We start from the raw sequence: 20,932 nt of genomic DNA, 5'->3' as shown, positions 1-20,932 counted from the left end.
AGGAGCCGGGTTCCTGTAATAAGATGTTACACGGGTAATAAGAGGATCAGGAGCCGGGTTACTGTAATAAGATGGTACAGGGGTAATAAGAGGATCAGGAGCCGGGTTACTGTAATAAGATGTTACAGGGTAATAAGAGGATCAGGAGCCGGGTTACTGTAATAAGATGTTACAGGGTAATAAGAGGATCAGGAGCCGGGTTACTGTAATAGGATGTTACTGGGGTAATAAGAGGATCAGGAGCCGGGTTACTGTAATAAGATGTTACAGGGGTAATAAGAGGATCAGGAGCCGGGTTACTGTAATAAGATGTTACAGGGTAATAAGAGGATCAGGAGCCGGGTTACTGTAATAAGATGTTACTGGGGTAATAAGAGGATCAGGAGACGGGTTACTGTAATAAGATGTTACAGGGTAATAAGAGGATCAGGAGCCGGGTTACTGTAATAAGATGTTACAGGGTAATAAGAGGATCAGGAGCCGGGTTACTGTAATAAGATGTTACAGGGTAATAAGAGGATCAGGAGCCGGGTTACTGTAATAAGATGTTACAGGGTAATAAGAGGATCAGGAGCCGATATACTGTAATAAGATGTTACAGGGGTAATAAGAGGATCAGGAGCCGGGTTACTGTAATAAGATGTTACAGGGGTAATAGGAGGATCAGGAGCCGGGTTACTGTAATAAGATGTTACAGGGTAATAAGAGGATCAGGAGCCGGGTTACTGTAATAAGATGTTACAGGGTAATAAGAGGACCAGGAGCCGGGTTACTGTAATAAGATGTTACAGGGTAATAAGAGGATCAGGAGCCGGGTTACTGTAATAAGATGTTACATGGTAATAAGAGGATCAGGAGCCGGGTTACTGTAATAAGATGTTACATGGTAATAAGAGGATCAGGAGCCGGGTTACTGTAATAAGATGTTACTGGGGTAATAGGAGGATCAGGAGTGTTGGTACCTTACAAATAGATCAGCTTTCTGTATATTTCAGTTCTTTACTGCTATCTTTATATTAATTTGTGGTACATGACTGCTATGTTTTATTGTATATTAAATAACCCTAACATCATATAGTAACTGTATGTATTTTATATTTGCAGAATTATTGCATCTACTGGGCAAGAGTTCGATCTTCGGACCCTCAGGGCTGTTCGTGTGCTCAGACCCCTGAAGCTGGTGTCTGGAATTCCAAGTACGTCCATTCCATTTTTTTAAAACATTTGCCCACTGTTTTATCTTAATCTTTGTTTTCTGCTGACCCGCTGTTGCTTTGTCACACTGGGTTGTTTTTGAACCTGTGAACATCTTTTAGTATGTTGCATGGGAACCAAAGGTTGCATGTGTGTCCCTTTCCAGATGAGTGTCCTGCTTGTGAAGTAAACCTCACCACTCATGGTATCAGCAGAAGCCTATGACCATTTTAGATGCTTTTGATACATGAAGTTGTGGAACAGGGTAATGCCTGCCTTAGCCTTTGAGTCGGTGGAAAGATATGACTATAGACATCGAGTACACAGAACTGGCCACAGGGGCATAGTTAGGTCAGTGGGGCTTGTCCTGAATATTGGACACTTCACCCCAGCTCTGGGCTTGGAGAAGCAGGTGACTCCATCTTGGCACTCACCCTTTAATCATAATTGATTAGTACTACGTATAAGGTATGATATGAGCTCCCTCCCTCATATCCCATATATCTTATGTTGGAATATCTGCTTTCATCTCATTTACAGTTAGTAAGCATGAACATATGACAAACTCTCTGCTCCATAGACCTCCTACTGTCCCAGATGAAGCGGTGCCAGCCCTCCTCTGACCAGGCCATTCCTGTCACTGATGCAGAAACGGCCGTCCAGAAAATGTGTCACTAAAGGGACATTTGCCAGATGACCATATTTTTAGTTAGTCATCTTTAACAGATAAAAGGTTTAACCCTTTAAAAAAATCCAAATCAAGTGATATTTACAATGAGAAAGTGAAAAAGGAATTTTAGAAATGTTTGTAAATTTATTGAAAAAGCAAAAACAAAAATTTCACATGGACATAAGTATTCAGACCCTTTGCTATGACATTTAGCTCTGGGGGCCTCCCATTTCCCTTGATGATATTTGAGCTGTTTCTACTCCTTGATTGAAATCCACCTGTGGTAAATTCAGTTGACTGGAGAAGATTTGGAAAGAGACACACCCCTGTCTATTTAAGCTCTCACGGCTGACAATGGAGATCAGAGCAAAAACCAAGCCATGAGGAGGAAAGAACTGCCTGTAGAGCTCAGAGACAGGATTGTGTAGAGGAACAGATCTGGAGAAGGGGACAAAAAATGTCTACTGCACTGAAAGTTTCCAAGAGCACAGTGGCCTCCAAAATTCTTAAATGGAAGAAGTTTGAAACAACCAGGACTCTTCCTAGAGGTAGCCACCCCACCGGACTAAGCAATCAGGGAGTAATCAGGGAAGAAGGGCCTTGGTAATAGAGGTGACTATGAACCCAATGGTCATTCTGGCTGAGCACCAAAGACCCTGTGTGCAGAGAAACTTCCAGAAGATCAACCATCACTGCAGCACTCCATCAATCTGGGCTTTATGGCAGCATGGCCAGAAAGAAGCTTCTCCTCAGTAAAAGACACATGAAAGTTTGCAAATAAACACCTATAGGACTCTCAGACTGTGAGAAACAGTCTGGTCTAATGAAACAAGAACTTTTTGGCCTCATTTCCAAGCGTCATGTTTGGAGGAAACCAGGCACTGCTCACCACATGCCCAATACCAACCCTACGGTGAAGCATGGTGATGGCAGCATCATGCTGTGGGGATCTTTTTCAGCAGCTGGGGCAGAGACACTGGTCAGAGTTGAGGGAAAGCTGAATGGAGCCAAGTACAGAGATATTCTTAAAACCTGAGCCAGAGCTCTGGACCTCAGACTGGGCTGAAGGTTCACCTTCCAACAAAGCAATGACCCTAAACACACAGCCAAGACCACACAGGAGCGGTTTAGGGACAACTCTGTGAATGTCCTTGAGTGGCACAACTAGAGCCTGACTTGAACCCCTTCGAACATCAATGAAAAGACCTGAAAATGGCTGTCCACCGACGGTCTCCATCCAACCTGACAGAGCTTGAGAGGATCTGCAGAGAAGAATGGCAGAAAACCTTGTGGTATCATACTGAAGAAGACTGGAGGCTGTAATTGCTGCCAAAGGGGCTTCAACTCCTGAGTAAAGGGTCTGAATACTAATCTCAGTGTGAGAGTTTCGTTTTTTCCTTTTCAATAAATTAACAAAGATTTCTAACATTCTATTTTCAATTTCTCATTATTGGGTATTGAAAGATGAATGATGGGGAAAACTTGATTATTATTTTTTTTTAGCACAAAGCTGCAACATAACAAAATGTGAAAAAGTCAAAGGGTGTGAAAACTTCCCGAATGCATTGTATGTGACGAGACCACATAAAGTACAGCTCCTGTTGGAATGACAACAGCTATTTGTGTATGATGAAGGCACTGCGGTTTTATGGATGTCCCACCAATCCTTATATCCCACGTGTACATCTCAGATAAAGGTGGTGTGTAGGAGAAGATATTTTCCTGTTTTCCGGTTTTCCAGGAATATCCATTGATGGCCTATTCTTTTGACCGGCTTTAGTGAATGATTGGTGGGGATCCAATCCCAGGGACTCACATTAAGAAGTAAAATGAACAGGCTGCTGTATTTGCTGCAGATCCGGCCCTTGATGAACGTGTCCATAGATGTGGTGACCAGAATGAAGTCTCCTTTACGTTACTCACTGTCTGTTCTCTTATTTTAGCACATGGTTTGAGCTGGTGTACATTTTATGTTTTGTGTTTTTTAACAATTCTCTTACATGGAATACATATTTGAGGATGGAGAACACATTGACAATATCTAGTCTTGGTTCTGGCATCTTCAGTTGTGGATATTTTGTCTCCTGCAGGTTTACAAGTGGTCCTGAAGTCTATTATGAAAGCCATGATTCCTCTGCTCCAGATTGGGTTGCTACTCTTTTTTGCTATTCTCATCTTTGCTATCATTGGACTTGACTTCTACATAGGAAAATTCCATAATTCTTGCTATGAACCGTATGGAGGTGAGTCTCAGCCTTCCTACTATGTAGTAGGTCCATGACCTACCATACTCCTTTCTTAGTAATGGATCTTTTCGGCAGGTGGAGATGTCTCAAAGAAGAATGTAGACTTTTTTTTTTATACCATGTGGTTTTAGATCTCAAGGGTAATATGATGGTATTTTATCCCGATTATTTCAAGGAAAGGTTCTGATTATAGTGGGAAATGCTCTTTAGGGTTCATGTTTTAGGTCAGCGTGAACACCTTAGGCTGTATTCACATCAAGTTGTGAGCCTATGTTCTGCTGTACACCAGCAAAAGGTCCTGTTGTGTATGCTAGACATATCCATAGGGCTCCACTCACCTGATTAGTGTCCTTTTGGCCTGTATTTCTACGTTCACCTTTCTGCTGCATTGCAATAGTATGTAGTAGACTGTTATTCACTATAGCAATATACGGGGGGGGGGGGGGATTACCACATGGTTTATATATTTCCTATTAGTGACATATCCCACTATATGACTATACAGAGAGATAGGTCACATCCTTCCGTCAGAAGATTTTCACTGTGCATAAGCCAAATGGGGGCTGAAAACATAATGTGAACAGAGCCTACAATGCCCCACGTTCTGAGAGTACCTTCTTTTTTGCGTGTGCTTTCATCCTCGCCCGTCATTTTAAGTTACTGTTGAAAATTGACGATTTCCTCAACTATGCCGGCAAACAAAGCCACCGCGTACAAGGCCAGATTTAGATTGCATGCTCTTATGTTCAGCCATCTGTGTATGCACCAATCAGCAGGCATATGTTGTAATGCTTTCTCTGTTCCCTTCTAGATGAGATACAAGTGGAAGGCCTCTGCGGCAATGATTCGTCATCACGGAGGTGCCCTGATGGCACAGTATGCTACGCCAAATGGGAGGGACCCAATAATGGCATTACTCAGTTTGATAACATCCTGTTTGCAGTGCTCACTGTATTTCAGTGTATAACTATGGAGGGCTGGACAGACATTTTGTACCATGTAAGTGTATGTATGAGTATGCCATAAAAAAATACAACCAATTGTGCAACAAATGCAAAATAAATGAACCACATCTCCACAATGAAGAGCTATTCTTTCATTACTGTTATCGATGCTGCTAACAAATAGGGCAGGCTCGCTGGTAGGTCCTGTGTTCCTGCGCTGATACACTTGGGTCTAAGAGCTGGGCTGACAGCTGGTGCTGAAGAGGCACCACGAATAACTGCACATACGTGAGGGCTTAATGAGTAGGAATTCTGCAGAGTCAGGGTAAAGAGGGAAGAATGGCGAGGGACAGAGAAAAGAGACGCAGAAGGCTAGCTACAGACCGAACATTGTGGAAAATCTGCAGAATGGGGGCATGCTGGCTGCTGAAAACAGCATTAACCGTTGTGCTACAGTTCAGATGGAAATGAAGGGAAGAGAACAACGCTGTGTCAGAAATGTAGACTGATGGCATATAGTAGGAATAGATTAGATGTGTATAATGTGGTAAGAATGGGTAGACATGAGTGTAGGATAGAGTATGAATGGGGAGAGATGAGATGGATGTAGGATAGAGTATGAATGGGGAGAGATGGATATAGGATAGAGTATGAATGGGGAGAGATGGATATAGGATAGAGTATGAATGGGGAGAGATGGATATAGGATAGAGTATGAATGGGGAGAGATGAGATGGATGTAGAATAGAGTATGAATGGGGAGAGATGGATATAGGATAGAGTATGAATGGGGAGAGATGGATATTATAGGATACAGTATGAATGGAGAGAGATGAGATGGATGTAGAATAGAGTATGAATGGGGAGAGATGGATGTAAGATAGAGTATGAATAGGGAGAGATGGATATAGGATAGAGTATGAATGGGGAGAGAGGGATATAGGATAGAGTATGAATGGGGAGAGATGAGATGGATGTAGAATAGAGTATGAATGGGGAGAGATGGATATAGGATAGAGTATGAATAGGGAGAGATGGATATAGGATACAGTATGAATGGAGAGAGATGAGATGAATGTAGAATAGAGTATGAATGGGGAGAGATGGATATAGGATAGAGTATGAATGGGGAGAGATGGATATAGGATAGAGTATGAATGGGGAGAGATGGATATAGGATAGAGTATGAATGGGGAGAGATGAGATGGATGTAGAATAGAGTATGAATGGGGAGAGATGGATATAGGATAGAGTATGAATGGGGAGAGATGGATATTATAGGATACAGTATGAATGGAGAGAGATGAGATGGATGTAGAATAGAGTATGAATGGGGAGAGATGGATGTAAGATAGAGTATGAATAGGGAGAGATGGATATAGGATAGAGTATGAATGGGGAGAGAGGGATATAGGATAGAGTATGAATGGGGAGAGATGAGATGGATGTAGAATAGAGTATGAATGGGGAGAGATGGATATAGGATAGAGTATGAATAGGGAGAGATGGATATAGGATACAGTATGAATGGAGAGAGATGAGATGAATGTAGAATAGAGTATGAATGGGGAGAGATGTATGTAAGATAGAGTATGAATAGGGAGAGATGGATATAGGATAGAGTATGAATGGGGAGAGATGGATATAGGATACAGTATGAATGGAGAGAGATGAGATGGATGTAGAATAGAGTATGAATGGGGAGAGATGGATGTAAGATAGAGTATGAATGGGGAGAGATGGATATAGGATAGAGTATGAATGGGGAGAGATGAATGTAGGATAGAGTATGAATATGGAGAGATGGATATAGGATAGAGTATGAATGGGGAGAGATGGATATTATAGGATACAGTATGAATGGAGAGAGATGAGATGGATGTAGAATAGAGTATGAATGGGGAGAGATGGATGTAAGATAGAGTATGAATAGGGAGAGATGGATATAGGATAGAGTATGAATGGGGAGAGAGGGATATAGGATAGAGTATGAATGGGGAGAGATGAGATGGATGTAGAATAGAGTATGAATGGGGAGAGATGGATATAGGATAGAGTATGAATAGGGAGAGATGGATATAGGAAACAGTATGAATGGAGAGAGATGAGATGAATGTAGAATAGAGTATGAATGGGGAGAGATGGATGTAAGATAGAGTATGAATAGGGAGAGATGGATATAGGATAGAGTATGAATGGGGAGAGATGGATATAGGATACAGTATGAATGGAGAGAGATGAGATGGATGTAGAATAGAGTATGAATGGGGAGAGATGGATGTAAGATAGAGTATGAATGGGGAGAGATGGATATAGGATAGAGTATGAATGGGGAGAGATGAGATGGATGTAGAATAGAGTATGAATGGGGAGAGATGGATGTAAGATAGAGTATGAATAGGGAGAGATGGATATAGGATAGAGTATGAATGGGGAGAGATGAATGTAGGATAGAGTATGAATATGGAGAGATGGATATAGGATAGAGTATGAATGGGGAGAGATTGTTATAGGATAGAGTATAAATGGGGAGAGATGGATGTAGGATAGAGTATTAATAGGGAGAGATGGATATAGGATAGAGTATGAATGGGGAGAGATGGATATAGGAGAGAGTATGAATGGGGAGAAATGGATATAGGATAGAGTATGAATGGGGAGAGATGGATGTAGGATAGAGTATGAATGGGGAGAGATGGATATAGGATAGAGTATGAATGGGGAGAGATGGATGTAGGATAGAGTATGAATAGGGAGAGATGGATACACGATAGAGTATGAATGGGGAGAGATGGATGTAGGCTAGAGTATGAATGGGGAGAGATGGATATAGGATAGAGTATGAATGGGGAGAGATGGATATAGGATAGAGTATGAATAGGGAGAGATGGATATAGGATAGAGTATGAATGGGGAGAGATGGATATAGGATAGAGTATGAATAGGGAGAGATAGATATAGGATGGAGTATGAATGGGGAGAGATGGATATAGGATAGAGTATGAATGGGGAGAGATGGATATAGGATACAGTATGAATGGGGAGAGATGGATATAGGATAGAGTATGAATGGGGAGAGATGAGATGGATGTAGGATAGAGTATGAATGGGGAGAGATGGATATAGGATAGAGTATGAATGAGGAGAGATAGATATATGATAGAGTATGAATAGGGAGAGATGGATATAGGATGGAGTATGAATGGGGAGAGATGGATATAGGATACAGTATGAATGGAGAGAGATGAGATGGATGTAGGATAGAGTATGAATGGGGAGAGATGGATATAGGATACAGTAGGAATGGGGAGAGATGGATATAGGATAGAGTATGAATGGGGAGAGATGGATGTAGGATAGAGTATGAATGGGGAGAGATGGATATAGGATAGAGTATGAATGAGGAGAGATGGATATAGGATAGAGTATGAATGGGGAGAGATGGATATAGGATAGAGTATGAATGAGGAGAGATGAGATGGATGTAGGAGAGAGTATGAATGGGGAGAGATGGATATAGGATAGAGTATGAATGGGGAGAGATGGATGTAGGATAGAGTATGAATGGGGAGAGATGGATATAGGATAGAGTATGAATGGGGAGAGATGGATGTAGGATAGAGTATGAATGGGGAGAGATGGATATAGGATACAGTATGAATGGGGAGAGATGGATATAGGATAGAGTATGAATGGGGAGAGATGGATGTAGGATAGAGTATGAATGGGGAGAGATGGATATAGGATAGAGTATGAATGGGGAGAGATGGATATAGGATACAGTATGAATGTGGAGAGATGGATATAGGATAGAGTATGAATGGGGAGAGATGGATATAGGATAGAGTATGAATGGGGAGAGATGGATGTAGGATAGAGTATGAATGGGGAGAGATGGATGTAGGATAGAGTATGAATAGGGAGAGATGGATGCACGATAGAGTATGAATGGGGAGAGATGGATATAGGATAGAGTATGAATGGGGAGAGATGGATATAGGATAGAGTATGAATGGGGAGAGATGGATGTAGGATAGAGTATGACTGGGGAGAGATGGATGTAGGATAGAGTATGACTGGGGAGAGATGGATATAGGATAGAGTATGACTGGGGAGAGATGGATATAGGAGAGAGTATGACTGGGGAGAGATGGTTATAGGATAGAGTATGACTGGGGAGAGATGGATATAGGATAGAGTATGACTGGGGAGAGATGGATATAGGATAGAGAATGAATGGGGAGAGATGGATGTAGGATAGAGTATGAATGGGGAGAGATGGATATAGGATAGAGTATGACTGGGGAGAGATGGATATAGGAGAGAGCATGACTGGGGAGAGATGGTTATAGGATAGAGTATGACTGGGGAGAGATGGATATAGGATAGAGTATGAATGGGGAGAGATGGATATAGGATAGAGTATGAATAGGGAGAGATCGATATAGGATGGAGTATGAATGGGGAGAGATGGATATAGGATACAGTATGAATGGAGAGAGATGAGATGGATGTAGAATAGAGTATGAATGGAGAGAGATGAGATGGATGTAGGATAGAGTAGGAATGGGGAGAGATGGATATAGGATACAGTATGAATGGGGAGAGATGGATATAGGATAGAGTATGAATGGGGAGAGATGGATGTAGGATAGAGTATGAATGGGGAGAGTTGGATATAGGATAGAGTATGAATGAGGAGAGATGGATATAGGATAGAGTATGAATGGGGAGAGATGGATATAGGATAGAGTATGAATGAGGAGAGATGAGATGGATGTAGAATAGAGTATGAATAGGGAGAGATGAGATGGATGTAGGATAGAGTATGAATGGGGAGAGATGGATATAGGATACAGTATGAATGGGGAGAGATGGATATAGGATAGAGTATGAATGGGGAGAGATGGATGTAGGATAGAGTATGAATGGGGAGAGATGGATATAGGATAGAGTATGACTGGGGAGAGATGGATATAGGAGAGAGTATGACTGGGGAGAGATGGTTATAGGATAGAGTATGACTGGGGAGAGATGGATATAGGATAGAGTATGACTGGGGAGAGATGGATATAGGATAGAGTATGAATGGGGAGAGATGGATGTAGGATAGAGTATGAATGGGGAGAGATGGATATAGGATAGAGTATGACTGGGGAGAGATGGATATAGGAGAGAGTATGACTGGGGAGAGATGGTTATAGGATAGAGTATGACTGGGGAGAGATGGATATAGGATAGAGTATGAATGGGGAGAGATGGATATAGGATAGAGTATGAATGAGGAGAGATGAGATGGATGTAGGATAGAGTATGAATAGGGAGAGATGGATATAGGATAGAGTATGAATGGGGAGAGATGGATGTAGGATAGAGTATGAATGGAGAGAGATGAGATGGATGTAGGATAGAGTATGAATAGGGAGAGATGGATATAGGATAGAGTATGAATGGGGAGAGATGGATGTAGGATAGAGTATGAATGGAGAGAGATGAGATGGATGTAGGATAGAGTATGACTGGGGAGAGATGGATGTAGGATAGAGTATGACTGGGGAGAGATGGATATAGGATAGAGTATGAATGGGGAGAGATGGATGTAGGATAGAGTATGACTGGGGAGAGATGGATGTAGGATAGAGTATGACTGGGGAGAGATGGATATAGGATAGAGTATGAATGGGGAGAGATGGATATAGGATAGAGTATGACTGGGGAGAGATGGATATAGGAGAGAGTATGACTGGGGAGAGATGGTTATAGGATAGAGTATGACTGGGGAGAGATGGATATAGGATAGAGTATGACTGGGGAGAGATGGATATAGGATAGAGTATGAATGGGGAGAGATGGATGTAGGATAGAGTATGAATGGGGAGAGATGGATATAGGATAGAGTATGACTGGGGAGAGATGGATATAGGAGAGAGTATGACTGGGGAGAGATGGTTATAGGATAGAGTATGACTGGGGAGAGATGGATATAGGATAGAGTATGAATGGGGAGAGATGGATATAGGATAGAGTATGAATAGGGAGAGATCGATATAGGATAGAGTATGAATGGGGAGAGATGGATATAGGATAGAGTATGAATGGAGAGAGATGAGATGGATGTAGAATAGAGTATGAATGGAGAGAGATGAGATGGATGTAGGATAGAGTAGGAATGGGGAGAGATGGATATAGGATACAGTATGAATGGGGAGAGATGGATATAGGATAGAGTATGAATGGGGAGAGATGGATGTAGGATAGAGTATGAATGGGGAGAGTTGGATATAGGATAGAGTATGAATGAGGAGAGATGGATATAGGATAGAGTTTGAATGGGGAGAGATGGATATAGGATAGAGTATGAATGAGGAGAGATGAGATGGATGTAGAATAGAGTATGAATAGGGAGAGATGAGATGGATGTAGGATAGAGTATGAATGGGGAGAGATGGATATAGGATACAGTATGAATGGGGAGAGATGGATATAGGATAGAGTATGAATGGGGAGAGATGGATGTAGGATAGAGTATGAATGGGGAGAGATGGATATAGGATAGAGTATGAATGGGGAGAGATGGATGTAGGATAGAGTATGAATGGAGAGAGATGAGATGGATGTAGGATAGAGTATGAATAGGGAGAGATGGATATAGGATAGAGTATGAATGGGGAGAGATGGATGTAGGATAGAGTATGAATGGAGAGAGATGAGATGGATGTAGGATAGAGTATGACTGGGGAGAGATGGATGTAGGATAGAGTATGACTGGGGAGAGATGGATATAGGATAGAGTATGAATGGGGAGAGATGGATGTAGGATAGAGTATGACTGGGGAGAGATGGATGTAGGATAGAGTATGACTGGGGAGAGATGGATATAGAATAGAGTATGAATGGGGAGAGATGGATGTAGGATAGAGTATGACTGGGGAGAGATGGATATAGGATAGAGTATGAATGGGGAGAGATGGATGTAGGATAGAGTATGAATGGGGAGAGATGGATATAGGATAGAGTATGACTGGGGAGAGATGGATATAGGATAGAGTATGAATGGGGAGAGATGGATATAGGATAGAGTATGACTGGGCAGAGATGGATGTAGGATACAGTATGAATGGAGAGAGATGAGATGGATGTAGAATAGAGTATGAATGGAGAGAGATAAGATGGATGTAGGATAGAGTAGGAATGGGGAGAGATGCATATAGGATACAGTATGAATGGGGAGAGATGGATATAGGATAGAGTATGAATGGGGAGAGATGGATGTAGGATAGAGTATGAATGGGGAGAGTTGGATATAGGATAGAGTATGAATGAGGAGAGATGGATATAGGATAGAGTATGAATGGGGAGAGATGGATATAGGATAGAGTATGAATGAGGAGAGATGAGATGGATGTAGAATAGAGTATGAATAGGGAGAGATGAGATGGATGTAGGATAGAGTATGAATGGGGAGAGATGGATATAGGATACAGTATGAATGGGGAGAGATGGATATAGGAGAGAGTATGACTGGGGAGAGATGGTTATAGGATAGAGTATGACTGGGGAGAGATGGATATAGGATAGAGTATGACTGGGGAGAGATGGATATAGGATAGAGTATGAATGGGGAGAGATGGATGTAGGATAGAGTATGAATGGGGAGAGATGGATATAGGATAGAGTATGACTGGGGAGAGATGGATATAGGAGAGAGTATGACTGGGGAGAGATGGTTATAGGATAGAGTATGACTGGGGAGAGATGGATATAGGATAGAGTATGAATGGGGAGAGATGGATATAGGATAGAGTATGAATGAGGAGAGATGAGATGGATGTTGGATAGAGTATGAATAGGGAGAGATGGATATAGGATAGAGTATGAATGGGGAGAGATGGATGTAGGATAGAGTATGAATGGAGAGAGATGAGATGGATGTAGGATAGAGTATGAATAGGGAGAGATGGATATAGGATAGAGTATGAATGGGGAGAGATGGATGTAGGATAGAGTATGAATGGAGAGAGATGAGATGGATGTAGGATAGAGTATGACTGGGGAGAGATGGATGTAGGATAGAGTATGACTGGGGAGAGATGGATATAGGATAGAGTATGAATGGGGAGAGATGGATGTAGGATAGAGTATGACTGGGGAGAGATGGATGTAGGATAGAGTATGACTGGGGAGAGATGGATATAGGATAGAGTATGAATGGGTAGAGATGGATGTAGGATAGAGTATGACTGGGGAGAGATGGATATAGGATAGAGTATGAATGGGGAGAGATGGATGTAGGATAGAGTATGAATGGGGAGAGATGGATATAGGATAGAGTATGACTGGGGAGAGATGGATATAGGATAGAGTATGACTGGGGAGAGATGGATATAGGATAGAGTATGAATGGGGAGAGATGGATGTAGGATAGAGTATGAATGGGGAGAGATGGATATAGGATAGAGTATGACTGGGGAGAGATGGATATAGGATAGAGTATGAATGGAGAGAGATGAGATGGATGTAGGATAGAGTATGACTGGGGAGAGATGGATGTAGGATAGAGTATGACTGGGGAGAGATGGATATAGAATAGAGTATGAATGGGGAGAGATGGATGTAGGATAGAGTATGACTGGGGAGAGATGGATATAGGATAGAGTATGAATGGGGAGAGATGGATGTAGGATAGAGTATGAATGGGGAGAGATGGATATAGGATAGAGTATGACTGGGGAGAGATGGATATAGGATAGAGTATGAATGGGGAGAGATGGATATAGGATAGAGTATGACTGGGCAGAGATGGATGTAGGATACAGTATGAATGGAGAGAGATGAGATGGATGTAGAATAGAGTATGAATGGAGAGAGATAAGATGGATGTAGGATAGAGTAGGAATGGGGAGAGATGCATATAGGATACAGTATGAATGGGGAGAGATGGATATAGGATAGAGTATGAATGGGGAGAGATGGATGTAGGATAGAGTATGAATGGGGAGAGATGGATATAGGATAGAGTATGAATGAGGAGAGATGGATATAGGATAGAGTATGAATGGGGAGAGATGGATATAGGATAGAGTATGAATGAGGAGAGATGAGATGGATGTAGAATAGAGTATGAATAGGGAGAGATGAGATGGATGTAGGATAGAGTATGAATGGGGAGAGATGGATATAGGATAGAGTATGAATGGGGAGAGATGGATATAGGATAGAGTATGAATGGGGAGAGATGGATGTAGGATAGAGTATGAATGGGGAGAGATGGATATAGGATAGAGTATGACTGGGGAGAGATGGATATAGGAGAGAGTATGACTGGGGAGAGATGGTTATAGGATAGAGTATGACTGGGGAGAGATGGATATAGGATAGAGTATGACTGGGGAGAGATGGATATAGGATAGAGTATGAATGGGGAGAGATGGATGTAGGATAGAGTATGAATGGGGAGAGATGGATATAGGATAGAGTATGACTGGGGAGAGATGGATATAGGAGAGAGTATGACTGGGGAGAGATGGTTATAGGATAGAGTATGACTGGGGAGAGATGGATATAGGATAGAGTATGAATGGGGAGAGATGGATATAGGATAGAGTATGAATGAGGAGAGATGAGATGGATGTTGGATAGAGTATGAATAGGGAGAGATGGATATAGGATAGAGTATGAATGGGGAGAGATGGATGTAGGATAGAGTATGAATGGAGAGAGATGAGATGGATGTAGGATAGAGTATGAATAGGGAGAGATGGATATAGGATAGAGTATGAATGGGGAGAGATGGATGTAGGATAGAGTATGAATGGAGAGAGATGAGATGGATGTAGGATAGAGTATGACTGGGGAGAGATGGATGTAGGATAGAGTATGACTGGGGAGAGATGGATATAGGATAGAGTATGAATGGGGAGAGATGGATGTAGGATAGAGTATGACTGGGGAGAGATGGATGTAGGATAGAGTATGACTGGGGAGAGATGGATATAGGATAGAGTATGAATGGGGAGAGATGGATGTAGGATAGAGTATGACTGGGGAGAGATGGATATAGGATAGAGTATGAATGGGGAGAGATGGATGTAGGATAGAGTATGAATGGGGAGAGATGGATATAGGATAGAGTATGACTGGGGAGAGATGGATATAGGATAGAGTATGACTGGGGAGAGATGGATATAGGATAGAGTATGAATGGGGAGAGATGGATGTAGGATAGAGTATGAATGGGGAGAGATGGATATAGGATAGAGTATGACTGGGGAGAGATGGATATAGGATAGAGTATGACTGGGCAGAGATGGATGTAGGACCTGCACTCAAGCGTGATGACATTTTGCAGCATTGACTGAAAGCAGCAGGACCTGAGAAACATCATCTCGCTGGAGCGCAGGTCCTGTCCTGCGCATTCAGTGAGCAGCGAGTGTTCACTGCGGCGCGATCAAATGGATGAGGTGAGTTTTATTTGTTTTGCACAAGAAGAGTGGGAAAGGGACATTAATAATACTGTGGCCTCTAATGGGGGCATTATTAATACTTGTAGCCACTAATGGAGGAAAAATAATACTAGGAGGGCATTAATGGGGGGCCTTATTAATACTGGGGGTCACTAATGGGGCATTATTAATACTGGTGGCCACTAATGGGGGTCTTATTTATACTGGTGGCCACTAATGGGGGTCTTATTAATACAGGGGGCCACTAATGGGTCATTATTAATACTGGTGGCCACTAATGGGGGTCTTAATAATACTGGTGGCCACTAATGGGGGTCTTATTAATACTGGTGGCCACTAATGGGGGTCTTATTAATACAGGGGGCCACTAATGGGGGTCTTATTAATACAGGGGGCCACTAATGGGGCATTATTAATACTGGTGGCCACTAATGGGGGTCTTATTAATACTGGTGGCCACTAATGGGGCATTATTAATACTGGTGGCCACTAATGGGGGTCTTATTAATACAGGGGGCCACTAATGGGGGTCTTATTAATACAGGGGGCCACTAATGGGTGCCTTAGTCCCGTCCATTGAGATCCTTTGGGATGTGCTGGAGAAGGCTTTGCTCAGCGGTCAGACTTTACCATCATCAATGCAAGATCTTGGTGAAAAACTAATGCAACGCTGGATGGAAATAAATCTTGTGACATTGCAGAAGCTTATCGCAACAATGCCACATCGAACGCGTGCCGTAATCAAAGCTAAAGGCGGTCCAACGAAATATTAGAGTGTGTGAGCCTTTTTTTTTTGGTGGCGACTTTATTTTGGGACAGGCAGTGTATATGGGCAGAGGTATACAGCAGATACACGGAATATGAATGGTCAGAGATGGATGAAAGAGAGAGTATTCATGGGCAGAGGAGAATGACGGTGGAACTAGAGATGGGTATGGGAGTGTACGGTATATACTGTATGAGCAGAGGATGTGAGTAGTCCTATATGGTGACATATAAAGGTGCGTTTATAGGGTGAAGCCTGTTGTGAGAAGTACCCGTTAGTTCATTCCTATATGTCGTACAGCAATGTCTCACCTCTCATGGTAGTAGTGTGGTTAGCATTGGTGTATCATTACTAGGATAGTGATGATGAGAGTAGTGTGCACGTCCTGACAATGTCCTGACAATGGCGCCCTGGTCCAGACCAGTCACATGAAGGCCGGGGAGCCCTGAATACATCATGTGTACAGACGTGGCCCCTGCTACTTCAGGGATACAGCTGCCCCCTCTGAAAGGGTCTGACAGGGGTAGACTACAGGAACCTGCTGCCTTTAAAGGTAAAGGGGTTAATATCACACGGCAGAGATCATGACCGATGGATAAAACCGGATGATGGGAGTGATTAATCGCCAGATTTGATGTCATGTTCTAATAGAATGGTGGGAAAATGAAGGAGGTCTTGGATATACCGTCATTAGGCCATAAAAAGAGGAGAGAGGATGGGCCGATACCTATAATACCAGGCAAGTGGCACGAAAACTCAGCGAGATATAGTGTGCTGGAAGATCATGGCCCTTGAAGGCAGAGGAGAGTGATGAGATGCTACTACTGCCATTGATTTTCTATATACCGTAAGCTAATGCCTGGGTGACAATGTGTGTGACTCGGGCAGAGCAGTGGTCTTCTCTTCTCTTCGCTCAAGGGCAGCATGATGATAGAAAGGGAAATGGCTCTCCCCTCCCCCTCCTCCCATTCTCTGACAGGAGGGCCGCTCTCTTTCTTAGGATGCTTTCTCTTGCCAGTTATATTTTTAGCATCAAGAAACGGGCACAGGAACCTTTCAGTGCACACGTAGAGGAGTGTGCCACCCCCATCTGCCTGCAGGGACATGAGCGAGGGGGGGGAACCTGCAGAGCACTCCCATCCAACACTATAAATGTCATGTATACTGCATAACAGCATCCAAGTACTGTATTATTCTCATCAGTTATTACATGACCCCCTCATCGTATATATACGTGCCCTATATCAACCATTCATCTGGTAATATATGCCCCCCTTATATTGTAAAGGTCCTGTATGTGTCACTGATCTGTAATTGAATGACTCCATCATCCTATAACTACCCTGTATTTATCGCCAATCTGTTATTACATGGCTCCACCATCCTATAACTGTCCTGTATCTATCACTGATCTATTACATAAACCCATCGTCCTATAACTGACCTGTATCTATCACTCATCTGTTATTACATGGCTCCACCATCCTATAACTAACCTGTATCTATCACTGATCTGTCATTACATGCCCCCCCCTCCATCCTATAACTGACCTGTATCTATCACTCATCTGTTATTACATGGCTCCTTCATCCTATAACTGACCTGTAACCATCACTCATCTGTTATTATATGATCCCACCATCCTATAACTAACCTGTATCTATCACTGATCTGTCATTACATGACCCCCTCCCCCTCCATCCTATAACTGACCTGTAACCATTACTCATCTGTTATTACATGACCCCCTCCCCCTCCATCCTATAACTGACCTGTATCTATCACTGATCTGTCATTACATGACCCCCCCCTCCATCCTATAACTGACCTGTATCTATCACTGATCTGTCATTACATGCCCCCCTCCATCCTATAACTGACCTGTATCTATCACTGATCTGTCATTACATGCCCCCCCCCCCTCCATCCTATAACTGACCTGTATCTATCACTGATCTGTTATTACATGATCCTATCATCCTATAACTGACCTGTATCTATCACTGATCTGTCATTACATGCCCCCCCCTCCATCCTATAACTGACCTGTATCTATCGCTGATCTGTCATTACATGCCCCCCTCCATCCTATAACTGACCTGTATCTATCACTGATCTGTCATTACATGCCCCCCTCCATCCTATAACTGACCTGTATCTATCACTGATCTGTCATTACATGCCCCCCCCTCCATCCTATAACTGACCTGTATCTATCACTGATCTGTCATTACATGCCCCCCCCCTCCATCCTATAACTGACCTGTATCTACCATTGATCTGTTATTACATGCCCCCCCTCCATCCTATAACTTTCCTATATCACTGATCTCATTATATGACCCCTCATCTTTATCCTGTCCTGTAAGTATCACCGACCATATAATCTATGACCTCATCATCCTATAACTGACCTGTATCTACCATTGATCTGTTATTACATGCCCCCCCCCCCCCTTCCATCCTATAACTGACCTGTATCTATCGCTGATCTGTCATTACATGCCCCCCCCCCCCTCCATCCTATAACTTTCCTATATCACTGATCTCATTATATGACCCCTCATCTTTATCCTGTCCTGTAAGTATCACCGACCATATAATCTATGACCTCATCATCCTATAACTGACCTGTATCTACCATTGATCTGTTATTACATGCCCCCCCCTCCATCCTATAACTTTCCTATATCACTGATCTCATTATATGACCCCTCATCTTTATCCTGTCCTGTAAGTATCACCGACCATATAATCTATGACCTCATCATCCTATAACTGACCTGTATCTACCATTGATCTGTTATTACATGCCCCCCCCCTCCATCCTATAACTGACCTGTATCTACCATTGATCTGTTATTACATGCCCCCCCCCTCCATCCTATAACTGACCTGTATCTACCATTGATCTGTCATTACATGCCCCCCCCCTCCATCCTATAACTTTCCTATATCACTGATCTCATTATATGACCCCTCATCTTTATCCTGTCCTGTAAGTATCACCGACCATATAATCTATGACCTCATCTCTTATTACATGAACACCACAGCTTTCTAGGAATGTAACTTATGTGGCAGATCTGCTCTTGGGTTTGCAGTGTGAAGCCTGAGCCCAGGTGCCCTCTAGACTGTAGATCTCCATGTGTTTGCTCGGCTCGTTCTCTGTAATCCCCTCTTTACCCTTCTCTCCATGCAGAGTAATGATGTGTTTGGCAGCACGTGGAACTGGCTTTACTTCATCCCCCTTATTATCATCGGCTCCTTCTTCATGCTTAACCTTGTCTTGGGTGTCCTTTCAGGGTAAGCTGAAATCAAGGCTGGAAGAGAACTGCTTTGGTTTAGGAGTGGTTTATCCTGGAGGCCATTCCCGAGTATCTGTGTATGAATGACCTTTGGGATTATTATGTTCTATGACAATTTAGTACAGTGCTATATAAGTAAAGGGCCCTTTACACGGGGCCGAGAATTGAAAAGATTATCGCTGTTAGCGGTGATCTGGCAGTGTAAATGTACTGCCGAGTCAGTATGGAGAAGAGTGATGGCATTAGTGATCACTCCTCCCCATACTGTGGAGGAGCTGGAGGAGATCGGTGCATGTAAATGCACTGGTCTTCTCCACTAGCGATCAGCAGATTGTCGGGAAGGAATGCTTCCTCCCTGACAAACTGCTTGTACATCGCCCCATGTAAAGGGACCTTAAACGGGTGCTGCAGTTTTTTTTAAACTGATGATCTATCCTCTGCATAGATCATCAGCATCTGATCGGCGGGGGTCCGACACCCGGGACCCCCACCGATCAGCTGTTTGAGAAGGCAGCGGAGCTGGCAGTAGTGCTGCGGCCTTCTCGCTGTTTGCCGCAGGCCCAGTGACGTCACGACTAGTATCACTGGCCTGATGCAGTTCAGGTCCATTCAAGTGAACAGAGCTTAGCCCCGCCTAGGCCAGTGATACTAGTCGTGACGTCACTGGGCCAGTGGTAAACAGTGAGAAGGCCGCGGCGCTACTGCCAGCACCACTGCCTTCTCAAACAGCTGATCGGCGGGGGTCCCGGGTGTCGGACCCCCGCCGATCAGATGCTGATGATCTATCCAGAGGATAGATCATCAGTTTTAAAAAAAAAATGCAGAACCCCTTTAAGCAATAGCTTCTTCAATAAATGGAGAAAATGTAATCGAAATAAGCCCCACAGCTTTATTTGATTTCAATAATGCTTCCAAAACAGTAGTTGCCTACTCAGCAATGTGTACTGTACTGTACCGTAATCCTGCCTATCTAGTCTCCAGCATACAATCTCCATGAAAAGGAGAAGGCCTGCCTCTCTGCTCTTCCTATACACCAGTCTTCCTCTGCTGCAGTACCAGAACAAAGGCAGTGTATACACTCTCCCCTTTTACTATTGTCACTGGAGTACTCCTGCCTATCTAGTCTCCAGCAGACTCCATGAAGGGGAGAAGGCCTGCCTCTCAGCTCTTCCTATACACCAGTCTTCCTCTGCTGCAGTACCAGAACAAAGGCAGTATATACACTCTCCCCCTCTACTACTGTCACTGGAGTACTCCTGCCTATCTAGTCTCCAGCATAATACAATCTCCATGAAGGGGAGAAGGCCTGCCTCTCAGCTCTTCCTATACACCAGTCTTCC

At 43.0% G+C, this 20,932-nt stretch overlaps 1 protein-coding gene across 1 annotated transcript in view; it reads left to right on the top strand.

The window, feature by feature from the left end:
- Nucleotides 1-20,932, top strand: part of CACNA1A (calcium voltage-gated channel subunit alpha1 A) — a 285,029-nt gene that overhangs the window by 108,618 nt on the left and 155,479 nt on the right. Inside the window, exons 4-7 of the mRNA XM_040415070.1 lie at nucleotides 1,105-1,196; nucleotides 3,955-4,107; nucleotides 4,922-5,109; nucleotides 19,487-19,590. Coding sequence (XP_040271004.1) covers nucleotides 1,105-1,196; nucleotides 3,955-4,107; nucleotides 4,922-5,109; nucleotides 19,487-19,590 — 537 coding nt within the window. The remainder of the gene's footprint in view (nucleotides 1-1,104; nucleotides 1,197-3,954; nucleotides 4,108-4,921; nucleotides 5,110-19,486; nucleotides 19,591-20,932) is intronic.

This window comes from Bufo bufo, chromosome 1 (genome assembly GCF_905171765.1).
Source record: "Bufo bufo chromosome 1, aBufBuf1.1, whole genome shotgun sequence".
Classification (NCBI taxonomy): domain Eukaryota; kingdom Metazoa; phylum Chordata; class Amphibia; order Anura; family Bufonidae; genus Bufo; species Bufo bufo.
Note: the sequence above shows the minus strand (reverse complement) of the source record. Positions and strands in the feature narration are given on the sequence as shown.